The following is a 17,199-nucleotide window of genomic DNA, read 5'->3' on the forward strand; positions in this document are numbered from 1 at the left end:
GGGGGTGTTGGGGGAGGGGACAAGGGGGATTGGGTGAAGGGGGGTGTTGGGGGAGGGGACAAGGGGGGGTTGGGTGAAGGGGGTGTTGGGGGAGGGGACAAGGGGTGTTGGGGGAGGGGACAAGGGGGTTGGGGGAGGGGCGGGGATGTTGGGGGAGGGGCGGAGGTGAAGAGGTGGGGAGCAAAGAGAGGAGAAAGGGAGGTGTATAAGAACCTTGGTCTAATGCTAGACAATTCAGGTTAGCAGAGGGAGGAGTCCTAGGGGTGGTTTTAAGTTCAGAACCTTGAGCAAGGACTGTAGGAAGTTCTCCCTTAAGACAAAGAGGGGCCCCACAGAGTGCCACCTTTTTATAAGCCCTGGTGTCAGGCTAAGCAGAGCTGTCAAGCTAAGACGTCTCTCACTTTATCCTCAGTGGTCACAGAGAGAAGAGGATCCTATTACAAAGAATTGATCCAGCCAGACCCTTCTAGAAGTCATAGAGAGGACTGAAGGGTGGTACACCGAGTCAGGCCCTTCCACTGTGACCAGCCCTGGGAAGCCCCTCAGAGATCTGTCATACTGAGTCTGCCACGCCCGACCCCCCCCCCCCCCACTGCATATTCCAAGATACCAGGGGGATGAGAGCTTTGGTTTGATTATTATAGGCCTCAGACCTGAAAAAGGGAAGACACCAGTTAGTCAAGGGGAGGAATTACTATCAGGAACCAGAGGGTTGAGGGGACAACCCATCACAGAACAGTGGGTGTTTCACAGAGCCCTACATGTGATGTCATCCCTGGTAAGGGTTCCTGGTGAAGATATGTTAAAGTGAGACCTCCCTAAACTCTTCCTAGGACTTTCAGAGATGTGAAGGCCGTGCTCCAAAGGGGTAGGTCTAAGGTCAGCCAAGGGAGAAGTCTTAGGTCCTGCATGAAACCAAGGTAAGGACTCTGAGTGAGGGGTGAGAATCCTGATTCTCCTAGGGTGGAGACAGTCCCAGAGAGCTTTGTCACTGCTGCCACCCCAGGGTGATATCCCCTTTCAGTTCCTCCTCCACGATGTCAGGAATGTGAGGGCTTTGGAGGGATGAGTCAGCATGAGAGCAGTTAAGCACAGGACCTCGGGTCCTGCCAGAAGTCAAGGTAACGGCCCTGAATGTGAACTGACAGAAACATCTGCTACTACAGAACAGGGGAGGCTCCAGAGGGCCCAGGCTGGCCAGACTCTATATCAGCTCCAGTAGAATCCAGGTAGGACAGGAGAGCTGCAGCTTAAAGGTGAACCCTAGTTACTTCCACAGAGTCTTCAGGGGAAAGGCTGATCAGGGAAGAGGAGCCTTATGGGTTTCTAGAGCAGTGTCTGCAAGGAAACCTGCAGAGGGGGCTGTCATCCCCACTGAAGAGTCACACCATTTCGTTCTCTTTCTTCCAGGTGATAGAGTCATTTACCTTCTTTCTCACGTACTGTCAGTCATCATGCCTCGGGGTCAGAAGAGTAAGCTTTGCGCCCGTGAGAAACGCCGCCAGGCTCGACAAGAGCCCAGTGATCTGGTGGAAGCTCAGCCCACTGAACCAGAGAAAAAAGAATCCCCTTCTTTCCCATCTCTGTTTGAAGATGTTCCCCAGAGCTCAGCTGCCACTGGAACATCCAGCAGTCTTCAATTGCCTGACAAAGTCTGCTCCACCACCACTGTTGCTGCCTTTGTTTCAGATGCAAAAGTTAGTGAAGGTGCCACCGCTCAAGGAGAGGAAAGGCCAAAAGCCTCTCAGAGTCAAGATACCACCCAGGGCTGGCCCAAAGGTGCTGTAGACGAGAAGGTTGGTCTGTTGGTGCATCACCTTCTGTACAAGTATCAAACGAAAGAGCCTGTGACCAAGGCAGATATGCTGAAACATGTAACCTACAAGTACAGGAATCACTTCAGTGAGATCCTCAGGAAAACCTCTGAGCATCTGGAGCTGTTGTTTGGCCTCGACTTGAAGGAAGTGGATCCCAACAGGGGTACTTATGTCCTTGTCAATAAACTGGAAATGGGCTGTGATGAAAAGCCAGGTAATGACAGAGATTTTCCCAAGACTGGTCTGCTGATGATTATCCTGGGTGTGATCCTCACGAAGGGCAACTGTGCCACTGAAGAGCAAGTGTGGAAAGTGCTGAATATGATGGAGTTATATGAGGGGGAGAAGGACATCATCTATGGGGATCCGAAGCAGCTCATCACCAAAGATTTAGTGCAGGAAAAGTATCTGGAGTACCGCCAGGTGGCCAATAGTGATCCTCCACGCCATGAGTTTCTGTGGGGCCTGAGAGCCTACACTGAAACCACCAAGATGAAAGTGCTGGAGTTTATAGCTAAGGTCCATGGTAGGGCCCCCGCTACCTTCACATCCTTGTATGTGGAGGCTTTGAGAGATGAGGAAGAGAGAGCCCAAGCTAGAGCTTCAGCCAGGGCTCGCACTGCTGCTTTGGCCAGTGCCCACTCCTCGGCCACAGCCCGCAGCTTCTCCTGCACCAAGTGAAGTCTGAGGAAAATTTGAAGAGAACCGCCAATGTTCTCACTAGTGATGTGAGTGATGTCCCCTTTTTGGGGCAGGGCTGGAGAAAAGAGAGTATATATAACATGTTTGTGTTCCTGTTCTATGTGGATAAATTTGCATAAATGTTGCTCCTTTTAGTAGAAAGTTTAACTAGCTTCAGAATCTGAGTTTATGAATAATATAAATCAGACACGTATTGATGTTTATGAGGTTTAAGAGTTTTACAATTTTATAGAACAAATTGGGAAACTTTGTCTTATTTACTTATTCAGAACAAGATAACATGTCATTGGATTAGGCATTTCCAAGGAAATGTGAAAAGAAAATGGCTCAGATCAAGAAATAGAAAAAAATGTAAAAGGTGATAAAGTTTTACATGCCTTATCACATTTAGTCTGTTCTGTAAAATTAAGAGATATATACTTGGATGTGTTTACTTTAATTACATCATAATAAATAAGATCTCTTTCACACTGTCTCATCTATTTCTCAAACATTCCATGAGCTTGCTCTTTGTCAGGCTCTAGGCAACTACTGGTAACATCAGGATAAAAGAAGACCAGGCGTGCCCATAGAATTTTTGAGTCTAGCAACATTTGTAAAGTAAAGATGGTGAGAGACTCTGAGACCTAAGGACAAGTCAAAAGGAAGAGAGGACATTGGAGGATCCAGAAGTGAGCAGTCAAGTGTAGACGCTCTGAGGCAAGTGAGTTTGAGAAATGGCAAATCCTTCAGTGGGAGTCAGACTGTGGTAAGCTAGGAGGTGGATCAAATGAGGGTGTGGGAGTGGTGGGAAAGGGTCAGACCTTCAGAAGGTGTGTCCAGAGTTGAGAGACTAAAGCCTTAAATGGAAAACTCCTTGCAGTTACATTTGAGTCATGGGTAAACCGGAGAGAATTCTCCATCTGAAATAAGAATGGAAGGTGACCTGCATCCTTTCCAGTGTCCTTTTGTCAGAGCAGTTGAGCACAATACATGAACTATGTGTTTTATGCCCATCATGCCCAGGGAATTTCTGAAAAACAGGGGTGATACTCTATATGACATGTGTGTGGTCAGAAGCCACTGTGCTTGCCATCTTTGCTCTGGCCTGGGAGACAGAGTCCACTACATTTGAAGTTCATTTCATTAGGTTGTCTTGTATGCAATTTAGCAAACTCCAGGTTAGGGCTAGATTTTTAATGGGATTGAAATAAATGAAAATAGATGTGGTTCGAATGGAAGGAGGATTGGAAGGGATGGAAGGAATTGGTACTTGACACAAATTCTGGAATCCTTAAGTTCCATGTAACTGGGGAAGACTCCCGTGTGTGTGTGTGTGCATGCATGTACATGTGGGCTCGAGTGTACATGCTCAGTCATGTCCAACTCTTTGAGACCCCATGAACTGTAGCCCACTGGGCTCCTCTGTCCATGGAATTCTCCAGGCAAGAATGCTAGAGCAGGTTGCCATTTCTTATTTCAGGGCATCTTCCCCACCCAGGGATCAAACCCGCATCTCTTGTGCCTCCTGTATTGGCAGGCAGATTCTTTACCACTGCGCTGCCTAGGAAGCCTGGAAAACTCCCTTACACACACAATAAATAACCTCAACAACTTATATATTAAGTTTTACTTGTTAAGCATCATGTTAGCTGATTTTTATTTTACCTTATCATAGGGTGCTTCATATTCTCGGTCATTTCTTGGATTAAATAGACCATAGAGCAGATTTTGGTAGGATCTGAGATCAAAATAATAATAGCAATAACTGCAAAAGACCCAATAATTGCCAGACACTATGCCTGGTGCTTTCATGTATTACATATATCCCAGGAATCCTACACAGCAAGGCCTATCAAACTCACTTCATAGAAAAGCCTCACAGAACTTTGCAATTTTCCTGACTTCACATGGCTCATGAGTGTCAGAACTGGAACTAGACCTCTGGTCTGAATTCATTTAGGGCCCTCACTGTTCCACCCCTTGAATGAAGCAGTTTTTCTGTCTCTTAGTTCAGTTCTAGTCTCAACACTCCACAGTGTCTCTCAGGAGATGAAATGAAGGACCCCGTTGCCAATGTACTACCCCCACATATAATAAAATGAGAATTAATACAGTCAAAAAAAAATAACAGTCTAGGCTGTGAACTTAACTCACCTAGGCTCCTCTTGCCCCTCCCCTCAGAATTCTTTGGGAGCTGACTCTGCCCTGATCAAGCACTTTGAGAAATAACATCACTCTTGCATTGCGTCTTTCTCCTGTCACAGTCTGGGTCCTGACCTGCTGTCTAGTATCCTTTCATAAGGCTGCTCTCTGCTCCCAGTGGAACAAAAAGCCCAGAATTACTTGCCTTTTCCCTGATTTAGGGCCTCCCAACCCCCTGCAGATGTCCCCTGTCTGTCCCATCCCTGACTATGAACCTCTCTGATAACAATAGCCCCGTTCATGTGGCAGTGAGGTTTAGATATGGGTTTCCCTGGTGGCTCAGATGGTAAAGAATCTGCCTACAACGTGTGAGACCCAGGTTCAATCCCTGGGTCAGGAAGATCCCCTGGAGAAGGAATTGGCTACCCACTCCAGTATTCTTGCCTGGAGAATCACATGGACAGAAGAACCCAGTGGGCTAGAATCCATGGAGTCACAAAGAGTTGGACACGACTGAGTGACTAACACACACACCCACCCATCTGCTTTAGGCACTTCCACTAAAAGATTTTTTTTTTCCAGATTGACTTGTGACTAGAGTCTGGTTTGACACAGGATCTACAGGTTACTGAAAGATAACCCTAAAGTTAGGGAAGAGATTTTAGAGAGTGAATGACGTTAGTAAGAAAGAATTTAACCTTGGATTTATTTGAGACTGACCACTGAATCCTTACACTGAAGAGTGAGCTTAACTAAGTGGCCAAGAACCAAAGCTTCTTTCTTAAGTGGCAGGGTGACGAAAGACCAAGGAAATCACTGTGGAGCAACCATCTGTAGAAAGTGCATTACCCAAAACTCAGATTTTTAGGAACATTTAGTATGTTTCTATTGCCGACAAACAAATTGCCATAAATTAAGGAACTTACAACGGCATACATTTATTTCACATTTCTGTAGATGAGAAATATGGGTTGGCTGTGCTGTTGTCATTGTTCAGGGTTAAGCAAGCCCAAATCAAGCCGTCAGAGTCTGGGTTCTCATTGGGAGGTGCTGAGAAGAATCGCATTCCACACTGGCTCAGGTTGCTCTCAGAATCCAGTTCTAACAAGAATTCACTTATTTGTAGTTATAAGAAAGAGGCTGTCTCCTTGCAGACTATCAGTTGGAGATGCCATAGTTCCTCTAAGCCTTTCTTCAGTCCTTGCAAATGGGCCCCTGCTTCTGAAACAGCACATGGAATCTGTATGTGGCTCATGTGGTTGAATTGGGCCCACCCAGATAATTCAATATAACCTCCCATTTTTAAGATTCATTCCATAAGTTTTATTACACACACTACCTACCTTTGGCTATGTAACACAAATTTCAGGGTAAGGTTATGGGCACTATGTGGAAAAACTACTGAGTCTAACACAGAGGTAGAAAATGTCTTCTTGGTGGAGATGCCAGCTTTAAAAAAAAAAAAAAATGACCATCATTCTTCGGCCTCTTGTCTGTATCTGCCCCAGAGGGAAACTCTTGACTTTCCAGTGTGTCAAAGACACCCATCCAAGTATTCAGGCATGTTCAACAGGTGGGGAATACATGGACTCAAGTATTATTTTTTTCATGCAGCAGAAGGAAGAAGGAAAATACTGTATGGAGATTATAGAGATTACTGAAAAGGTCAGTGCAGAAAGGTGCTAAGAATGAAGAAGGGTGCACCTCCCTGCTGAGATTTACAAGATCCTTTTGAAAGTGGCTGTGAACCTATATTTGAGAACATCAGTCACATACTGGCACTAGAAAAAGCTATTGAATTGCAAGGGAATTTGATCTCAGAAAATCCTCCAGGAATGACGAGGGCTATGGTCATAACAAATTTTAATAGTGGCTCTTTTTTAAGCAGGTACTGTATAACAGTTAATGGGAACATCTGCAAGTGCTCATTCACTTTGTGTCCTGCTCTCCATCCTTGGTTCATATGAAGACTACATGCTCAACCACTTATAGTTAAGAACGGTCACGTGACTATCCTTGACACTGAAATATGAGTGGAAACATACTTGTCACCTCCAGACCCAGGTATTTGAGAACTAGTAGGCCAACTCCAGGACTTCCCTGTAGCTCAGGTGGTAAAGAATCTGCCTGCAGTGCAGGAGACCTGGGTCCGATCCCTGGGTTAGGAAGATCCCCTGGAGGAGGGCATGGCAACCCACTCCAGTATTCTTGCTTGGAGAATTCCATGGACAGAGGAGCCTGGCGGGCTACAGTCCATGGGGTCGCAAAGAGTCAGACATGACTGAGCAGTTAATACACACACACAGACACACCCACACACACGACAACTCCATGCTTCTTATTTCATTCAGCAGCAAATGTGGAGAGCCTGTGTTGAGATGTGTTAGCTCATGATGGAAGTATCCTGGATCCCTGAGTTACCTGGCAACGTAGACCCTCTCTTCCACTGCCAGTACCCAGCAGATTTTATGTGCACAAGAAATAAAATTTTATTTTAAGTCATTCAGAGATCACTTCTCTTATCATATCTCATAAAAACTTTATCTGAGCAATACACACCTATTTGTTATGTTTATTTAAATATCTTAACTACAAAGGAAATAGGACATATATTCTTGTTTCCAAAATATTCTAACAATAGGAAGAAATCACAATTACTCTTCCTTACTATATTCCTCAAAGATTCATCCCTGCCCAGAGGTAATTGCATTAAAAATTCTGTGTGGTATTTTAACATTTATTCCAGGCCAGTCTTACCTGTGCTAGAAATATACACTGTGAGTTTCAAAAATACATATGTAACACTATCATAGTGTTATCATGAATATCATACTATAGTTCTGACTTGGCCTTGTCACTGAATAAAATGAAGGTGGGATCTTTCTGTGAGAGTATATATAGATCAGGTTACTCTTTACTCCCTAGAATTACAAAGTATGTATGTGTCATAATTAATTTAATCATCCTCTTCCTGATAGACACACAAGTTGTCTCTCATTTGCTGTTTTGATTAATAGAATTGATATCAACATCATTGAACATCAATTCTTGGGTAAATATGCATGTTTTGTCATATGAAAGATGTACAAAAGTATAATTAGATTAAAGTACTTCCTTCGAGTGTGATGATAGCAAATTTTTATGAATATTGCTGATATTCTGTTCCAATAATGCTATACCAAATTATCTTCTCACATATTTATGTATGTGAATAAATTAAGCACTTAATGGAATTTTATTTCATCAAGCTTTTAAATTTGGGGCAAACTTTTGATTGAAAATATGTCATCTCACTGTTACTGTAATTTGTATTTCCCTATTTTTTCTAAATAGGTTGAGCAGAAAATTAATTTTTTCCTTCATACACCCATATAAACAAGATTTGTTCAGTGATATCTTAAGTACCAGGATTTCCCTAGGTGCATGCTTTAAAAACTCTGATATGCCAAGTAAATGTTCCCTTTACTTTGAGTAGCAAGTATTTATCAGAATGACCACGTATGAGGAAATGAGCTGGACAGAAAAACATCATTAAATGAGTGAAGGACATCACTTCACTCATGTTGGGAAAGGTGATGGTGGGATCAGAGGAGTAACTTCCAGAGTCTGAGAGAGATCAAATATTGAAACAAGTCCAGAGAGGCCAGGGTAGTTGAAAGTCAGGGAGCTGTATACAATCAGGGAACTGTCATCAAAAGGTAGAAAACATATAAGAAGGACAGAAGGTAGAGAATCTGGTGGATGGTACTGGATTGTTTACATGGAAAGGCTAGGGAATCTCTCCATCATCATTGTCACCTTGAAGTTGTAGAGTGGTCTGAGTGGGCAGATCTACCGGATGAAAGGACCAGTTATTCAGTTGCTCAGTCGTGTCCGCCTCTCCGCCTCTTTGTGACCCCATGGACTGCTGCACACCAGGCTTCCCTGCCCTTCACCATCTCCCAGAGCTTGCTCAAATTCATATCCATTGAGTCGGTGATGCCATTCAACCATCTCATCCTCTGTCGTTCCCTTCTCCTCCTGCCTTCAATCTTTCCCAGCATCAGGGTCTTTTCCAATCAGTCAGTTCTTCCCATCAGGTGGCCAAAGTATTGGAGCTTCAGCTTCAGCATCAGTCTTTCTAATGAATATTCAGAATTGACTTGTTGGATATCCTTACAGTCCAAGGGACTCTCAAGAGTCTTCTCCAACACCACAGTTCAAAAGCATCAATTCTTCGGCACTCAGTTTTCTTTATGGTCCAACTCTCACATCCATACATGACTACTGGAGAAACCATAGCTTTGACTAGACTGACATTTGTCGGCAAGGTAATATCTCTGTTTTTTAATATACTGTCCAGGTTGGTCATAACTTTTCTTCCAAGGAGCAAGCATCTTTTAATTTCATGGCTGCACTCACCATCTGCAGTGATTTTGGAGCCCAAGAAAATAGTCTGTCATGGTTTCCACTGTTTCCCCATCTATTTGCCATGAAGTGATGGGACTGGATGCCATGATCTTTGTTTTTTGAACATTGAGTTTTAAGCCAGCTTTTTCACTCTCCTCTTTCACTTTCATCAAGAAGCTCTTTAGTTTCTCTTTGCTTTCTGCCATAAGGGTGGTGTCATCTGTATATCTGAGGTTATTGATATTTCTCCCGACAATCTTGATTCCAGCTTGTGCTTCATTCAGTCTGGCATTTCACATGATGTACTCTGCATATAAGTTAAATAAGAAGGATGACAATATACAGCCTTGAGGTACTCCTTTCCCAATTTGGAACCAGTCCATTGTTCCATGTCCAGTTTTAACTGTTGCTTCTTGACCTGCATACAGGTTTCTCAGGAGGCAGGCATGCCTGATACCTCACCCTCCCTTAGAATGCCCCTACCCACTGTCAGGCAGAATATAGCTAGCTCTCCTGTATCACCCACCAAGTGATGTTATTGACGGAATCTGGGAAAGTACATCTCTTCATTACCCTGGTGGTTCTGTGCAGTCTTGCCAGTGTCCCAGGTTGAGAGCTATCTTGATGCCTGACAAAGACAGCTATTTCTCCCCTGTGTATGTGGCCCTCCTACTGCTGAGGTTGAGGCTGTGCAGTGGATGGGATTGGCTGGTGATCCAGATCAGTTAAAATAGAGCAAGTATTACCAATGAGTAGTGAAAAGGGGTATGCAGCTACAAGGAAGGGGGAAAATGGAGGAGGGATTCCTTAAGGCTAATTACCTCAGTGACTGGGAATTAAGACTGAGTGTAGACATGCCTTAAAACACAACTCTGGTGCTATTTCCAGCTCAGTCTGCCTCCAAGGTTTCTGATTTCTTTGCACACCAGAGGGCAGAAGCACTCTGGCTGTGTTTGGTGGTCTGCGTAGCTACCAGCTACTGACTGGAGTGGGGGGCTGGTCCACAGTGCAAACATTTATAAGACAGATCGAGAACTGTTGTAGTTGCTGTAGTTTCTTGTTAAATGCACTGGGAATGACAGATATATGTGGAGTCCAAAGCTATATCTCTCTCATGGTAATAATCCCAATCTAATAGAATTAAAATAATAATAAAAAGATTCTAAGCTAGCCATTCCTGAAATCATCACATGATCTGCAGTAAATATAGTAAAATCAAACTTTGCAGTGAGGACAGTGACCAGCCTGTCAGTTTGGGAATCCCAGGTTCTAACAAAGTTAAAGGTGAGAGCTCTGAATGAGGTCAGAGGGACCAGCCATTTCAGAACAGGAGGTGCCACCATACAGAGCCCCATCCCTGTTGTCAGATTTGGGGATCTCCAGAAAGGGTGACTGGAAATGGCTTCCCTTGCATTCCGTCTCTGGTGTTTAAGGGATGTGAACACTTTGATCTGAAGTGGGCAGCATCAGGTCAGCAGAGGGAAGAGTTCCCACCTCTTGGAGTTTAGGTAAGGTCCCTGATTGAGTTGAGGGGACCCCACATCCCAGAAGAGAGTGGACCCCAGAGCCTCACTCCTGCTTTCTTTCCTGGCGACTTCTGTGCAGGGATTTCCTAAAGTAGTCCCTTCTGAGTTTCCTCTCTGGGGACTCAGAAGGTTGAGGGCATTGCACCCGGGAAGCTCAGGGGAAGGGAGAGCAGGTCCCAGGCACCAACATAAGTAAAGATGATAAAGAACATGTGGGCAGCACAGTGGTCTGCTCCTGCTGTCAGCTCTGGGAGTTTCCAGCATGGCTGTGAGACTCAGAATTCCCTTCATTTCACTCTGCGAAATCTAAAGAACCATGTGTGGGTGGTCTTGGTTTAAGGCTAAGTAATTTTTGGGCTCCAAAATCACTGCAGATGGTGATTGCAGCCATGAAACTAAAAGACGCTTACTCCTTGGAAGCAAAGTTATGACCAATCTAGATCGCATGTTAAAAAGCAGAGACATTACATCACCAACAAAGGTCTGTCTAGTCAAGGCTATGGTTCTTCCAGTGGTCATGCATGGATGTGAGAGTTGGACTGTGAAGAAAGCTGAGCACCGAAAAATTGATGCTTTTGAACTGTAGTGTTGGAGAAGACCCTTGAGAGTCCCTTGGACTGCAAGGAGATCCAACCAGTCCATCCTAAAGGAGATCAGTCCTGGGTGTTCACTGGAAGGACTGATGCTGAAGTTGAAACTCCAATACTTCGGCCACCTCATGCGGAGAGCTGACTCATTGGAAAAAGACACTGATGCTGGGAGGGATTGGGGGCAGGAGAAGGGGATGACAGAGGATGAGATGGCTGAATGGCATCATCGACTCAATGGACATGAGTTTGAGTAAACTCTGGGAGTTGGTGATAAGCAGGGAGGCCTGGTGTGCTGCGATTCATGCGGTCGCAAAGAGTCAGACACGACTGAGCGACTGAACTGAACTGAACTGAACTGAACCGGAGGAAGGATACACAGTATCAAACCGAAGTTTAAAAAAAAAAAAAAAAAGATGAAGACGCCCCTATGGGATTGCGAAGGGAATTCCCTCATGTGTAGGACAAAATCGACTCCATAGAACTCCCCTCCCCCACCCCTTCTCCCCATCAGTCCTGGGAGACGCCAGGCAAATCTGGCCGGAAGTGGTACACTCTAATATTTTCCCTGGGGGTTTCAGCGAAATGAAGGCATTGATCTGAGGGAAGCAATATCTTGAACGCTGAAGGAGGCACCCCGGGCTCTGCCTGGAATTACAGCAAAGATCCTGAGTTCAGTGTGAGGGTACCACCCATCACAGACTGGAGAGGGTCCCAGAGTCCCACTCCTGCCATCAACCCTAAAAGGATCCAAGCAGGAATCATCTAATATAGTAACCTCCAAGAACCTTAAAATTCCCTCTGAAGGGACTGAGGTGGGTGAGGGCGGTGAGACCAGGGTATCAACTCAAACCAGCAGAGGGACGGGAAGTAAAGCGGAGGACCCTGAGCAAGGTCTGAGGGAAACACCAGCCCGGAATTTAGGGGACCTCGCAGAGCCCGGCCCCTTTTGTTGACGGCTGTGGGAGAAGCCCCGGTGGGGCAAGGATTTGACCCAGGGTTACTTCCGCCCGTGTTGTCTGAAGGGTGCCTTCGTTAAAGAGTCCAGGGAGAAGCTCCAGGCTCTGCCGGCGATTACAGTGAAGCGTTGGGAGTGAGGGGACCGGTCAGTCTAAATAAAAGGGGTTCTCAGAGTTCTGCCCTGTTCTCGGCCCACCCTGGGAGAACATGGGACACGAATCATCTGGCGGAGGGACCTCTGAATAGCTTTGAAATTTTCCGAGGGGGCGGTGGGGGAGGGGTGCACTGAGCAGGGTGTTGACTTTGGCTCAGAAACAACAGCCGGAAGGGTCCCAGGCCCTAACGGAGGAGATGGGGTGAGGGGTGGGGGATGGGGGGAAGTGGCGGGGGAGGTGGGAGGGTGGTGGGTAAAGGCGCCAACACTGAGGGAGGTCTGAGGGAACCACCGTCAGACCACAGTGGGCGTCCTACTAGAGCCTGCGCCCCTCTGGCACTTTAGGCCCGAGAGGCTTCGGCTTCCGGTCATGAGGTGCTGGGCTGCGTGCATCCGGTGTCCCGGGGAAGTGAATGCGTAAGAAAGGAAGCAAGGCAGCCGTAAGGCAGGAAAGGGAGGAGCTTACGGGCCCTTCGCCATTTTATAGTGCGGGTGCCAGGTGCGGTCTCCGGAACACCTGCCCCACAACGAAGGGGACCGTGCAAATCCCCTCCACTGCTGTCAGCCCAGGGCCACCTCGGGTAAGCGGGTGAGGCCGAGGCATGCCCTCACGTGCTTCTCGGGCGGTCTCAGCAAGGCAGAGCCTGGTCTAAGATGGCAGTCACGTGGTCCTTTCAAGGGAGGCAATCCAAGCTTTTCCAACAATCCCTGTGAGGACCCCGAGTAAGGGATAAAGGAACCACCTGCCTCTGAGCAGTGGGGATCACAGGAGAATCCTATTCGGGCCTTTATCCCCGACAGTACCTGGGGCAGATGGGTTAGACTGGGGCATCCCTAACCACCTCCTCAGGCCTTTCAGGGATTTGAGGGTTTGCCTCTGAGAGTATTGGTTTCATGTCAGCAGAGGCAGGAGTCTCAGGCCCTGCCAGAATCCAAAGTGAGGGCACTGAGCGAGGACTGAGACCCCTAATCACCCGAAGATGGAGAGGGTCCCACAAAGCTCTGCGGGCTCTTTCTTTCCTTTGCATCCCCAGGCAGGTGTGGTCCAATGAAGTTCTGCTCATTTCCACTTCTGGGGTCTCAGAGTAATAAGGACTTTGAAATAATGGTACAACATCAGACCAGTAGAACACAGGAATGCCAGGTCTTGCCAAAAGTGAAGTGATGATCCTTTGTTCCCTAACTCAGAACAGAGCCACTGTTCTAAGCCCCAGTGAGCCCCGGGCAGATCTGGGAAGTAGGAGCTAAATCACACCTGGTTATTTCCACAGAGTCCTCAGGGCAGAGACAAATCAGAGAATAAGGGGCTCACAGGACATTGCCCTCAAGGAAACCTGTAGACCCGGCCTTCAGTAGAGGCCTAGGCAGTATCTATCTACCTGTTGACATGGCAATCTCATCTTTTCTTTAGGTCACTGAGTCACCTGCCCACTTGCCTGCTGCCTTTGTTGAAAGTCATCATGCCTCGGGGTCAGAAGAGCAAGCTTCGTATCCGTGAGAGACGCCGCCAGGCCCAAGTTGAACCCCAGAATCTGGTAGGTGCTCAGGCCATTGTGGGAGTGGGAGAAGAGTTCCCTTCCTCTTTCTCCTCTTGCAAAGCTATTTCCTAAAGCTCACTTATTGCTTGGTCATATTGCAATCCACAGGGTGTTCAGAGAGCCACAAGTACTTCATCCACTGAGTTCATCAGAGGTTGTATAGATGAGAAGGTGCTTATAATGGTGTATTACCTGCTGTATAAGTATAACGTGAAAGAGCCTATTAGCAAGGTGGAGATGCTGAGAGAAGTAATCCAGATGTGTAAGAATCACTACCTTGAGATCCTCCAGAGAGCTGCTGAGCACATGGAGATGATCTTTGGCCTTGACCTGAAGGAAGTGGATCCCTACCGGCACATCTACATCCTTGTCAACAAAATGGAAGCAAGCTGCGATACAAGGCTGAGAGATCGGATCGAGATTCCCAAGACAGGCCTGCTGATGGCTGTTCTGGGTGTGATCTTCATGCAGGGCAATTGTGCTAGTGAGGAGCAAGTTTGGGAAGTCCTGAATGTGATGGGGTTATATAAGGGGAGGAAGCACTTCATTTTTGGGGATCCTAAGAAGGTCATTACCAAAGATTTAGTGCAGGAGAACTACCTAGAGTACCGCCAGGTATTCAATAGTGATCCTCCATACTATGAGTTCCTGTGGGGCTCTCGAGCCCATGCTGAAACCACCAAGATGAAAGTGCTAGAGTTTATGGCTAAGATCCATAATATGGCCCCCACTGCCTTCCCATCCTTGTATGAGGAGGCTTTGAGAGATGAGGAAGAGAGAGCCCAAGCTAGAGCTTCAGCCAAGGCTCGTATTGCTGCCTGGGCCAGGGCCCGCTCCAGTGCCTTAGCCAGCAGTTCCTCCCACTCCAAAAGATTCTAAGGCAGATTCCTTACTTTGTTGTTAAAAATAAGTTCACATTCTAAGTAGTAGAAGGTTGGGGAGGGGCTGCAGACAATACTGTGTGTAACATATTTGTGTTTTTGTGTTCTATGCTGTATCTTGGAAAATTTTAAAAATATTGTTCCTTTTAATAGAAGATTTAAGTAGCTTTGTAATCCACACTTCTGAGTTATATTGCTCAAACACTGATGCTGTGGGTGAGATATAAGTGTAAGGGTTTTATTGTTGGTGTAACTGGAAAAGTTCCACCTTACCTAGTAATTTGGAATAAGATAACATGGCGATGGATGAGGCATTACTTTGGAAATGTGAAAAACTCAGCATTGTAATAGTTGTGGTCAAGAAATGCATAAATAAAAGATAAAATTCTTGGTTTCATTTATTAGTTTTAGTCTACTTCATAAGATTTTATATATATATATATATACATATATATATATATATATATATAGAGGGAGAGAGAAATAAATCTGGATATATTTAGCTTATTCAAGAATGTAGGAGAAATAATATTGTAATAAACTAGACTTTCTTTTTCAGTGGCCCGTTTTTTTCCTCCAACAATAATTAAACATCTAATCTTTGCAAAGCTCCCTGTTAGTATGGGGAATACTAAGGTAAACAAGGACCATTCCTTCTCATAGAATTTTAAAATCTTGGAGCAGCTATGATGTAAGGAATATTGTAAGATATCCCCTACAACTAAAAGGACAAGTCAAAAGATGGTGTGAGGACTTGGGGGTTTAATTGTGAATAGTCTAAATACCCCTTGGCAAAGGGGTTTGAGACCTTGGGAAATTGCAAGTCCTTCAGTGGGAAGTAATTTTAATTAAGCTGGGTGGTGGGTCACGTGAGTTCGAGTGGTAGGCAGATACTAAAATCTCAGATGCTCTGTCTCAGATTAAGAGACTAAAGCCTGGAATAGAAAGCTGCTTTTAGCACTTATTTCAAGATCATGTACAAAGCAGAGCAATCTTCACCTGGGGCAGGAATGGAATAGGTTCTGTGCTCTTTTTTCCAGTGTGGGAGAACACAGTCCACAAAATAGGTGATTTGTGTACATTATAACAAGGGAGTGTCTGAGAAATTAGGGTGTTACTTATATGAGGTGGGGCTTCCCTGGTGACTCAGGTGGTAAAGAATCTGCCTGCAATGCAGGAGACTTGGGTTTGATCCCTGGGTGAGGAAGATTCCCTGGAGAAGGGCAGGACTACCCGCTCCAGTATTCTTGCCTGGAGAGTCTTATGGACAGAGGAGCCTGGTGGGCTATAGTCCCTGGGGTCACAAAGAGTCAGGTACAACTTAGTAACTGAGCATGCATGCATAGTGGGTTTAGTGGTTGCAGAGATGGGATGCTTTGAAGCCACTGTGCTGGCAGTCTTTGCCCTGGGCTGGGAGAGACATAGTCCATCCAATAAATGGACATTTTAATTAGGTTCTCTGGAATGTAATTTGGTAAACTCTTAAGGACTAGATTTGTGATGAAGGTAAAATAATTGCAAACACAAGCATCTGGGATGGAAGGGAAGATATAAGGGAAGGATAGAAATAAACTCTGACACAAATTCCAGGAGTTTCAAGTTGCATCAAACTGGGTAGAATCACCCACACCAGAAATAAATACCCTAAGAAAAATTATATAGCAAGTAACTTAGTTTAACATGCTAGACAACATATCGGCTGATTTCTTGTGCCATATCCTAGAGAGCTACAAATTCTGTTATTTCCTGGATTAAAAAACAAACAAAAAAAACCCCAAAAAACAGGGGAGGTTTGTAGGTTTTAGGGGGGAAATAATTAAAGTAATAACTAAAATTTAGCAAAATCCAATCAATGTATGCCAGATACTGTGCCAGTGTCATATAAGTCACATTTCAATATTCCTATTTACATGAATATATGTGAACCAAGAGCAAGAAGACTACTTATCAAATCCATTTCACAGATGAAGAATCTGAGGCTCACAGAATTCTGCTATTTTCTTCAGTTCACCTGGCATGTAAGTGACAGAGCTGGGACTAGCTCCCTGATCTGAATTCCTCTACAGCCTACACTGTTCCACTATTCACAACCTGAGGCCAACTTTCTATCTTTTAATTCATTTCTCATTACTGTATGGTATCTCCTGGGAAATACAAAAAGAAGGCATCTGCAGCCAGTGTACTAAATAAACCCAGGTGTATTAACAAGGTGAAAACGAGAACTAAACACTGAGTGGGGACTGTCTATGGCCTGCCTTTGCCTAAGGTTCTCCTGCCCCTATCCACAGGGTTCTTTCAGAGCTGACTCTACCCAGTGCTGGTACATGGTACCAGATTCAGCCCTTTCCAAATGACATGGCGCGTCCCCTGAGTTTTCCCCAGTGTATCCTTATGTCCACATCTGGATCCTGACCTACTGTCTAGCTCTCCCCTGCTTCCTTTTGTAAGGCTGTACTCTGCTCCCAGTGGAACAGAAAGCCAGAATCACCCACCTATCCCCTATCTGTCCCATCCTCAGCAT

At 45.4% G+C, this 17,199-nt stretch overlaps 2 protein-coding genes across 2 annotated transcripts; both read left to right on the forward strand.

Annotated features, from left to right (window-relative positions):
- The first annotated feature begins 1,454 nt into the window (after positions 1-1,454).
- LOC136154218 (melanoma-associated antigen B10-like) lies at positions 1,455-2,498 on the forward strand. The gene has a single exon (XM_065916491.1). The coding sequence runs from the start codon at positions 1,455-1,457 to the stop codon at positions 2,496-2,498; it is 1,044 nt and encodes a 347-aa protein (XP_065772563.1).
- An 11,221-nt stretch (positions 2,499-13,719) lies between these two features.
- On the forward strand, positions 13,720-14,676 carry LOC136154381 (melanoma-associated antigen B10-like). Its single transcript, XM_065916681.1, is given in 1 exon segment — positions 13,720-14,676. A coding segment is annotated over 1 exon segment (957 nt).
- The last annotated feature ends 2,523 nt before the right edge of the window (positions 14,677-17,199 follow it).

This window comes from Muntiacus reevesi, chromosome X (genome assembly GCF_963930625.1).
Source record: "Muntiacus reevesi chromosome X, mMunRee1.1, whole genome shotgun sequence".
NCBI classification, from domain to species: Eukaryota; Metazoa; Chordata; class Mammalia; order Artiodactyla; family Cervidae; genus Muntiacus; species Muntiacus reevesi.

Excerpts from the sequence above, each read along its gene's own strand:
- LOC136154218 (XM_065916491.1), top strand. The coding sequence starts at position 1,455 with ATGCCTCGGGGTCAGAAGAGTAAGCTTTGCGCCCGTGAGAAACGCCGC.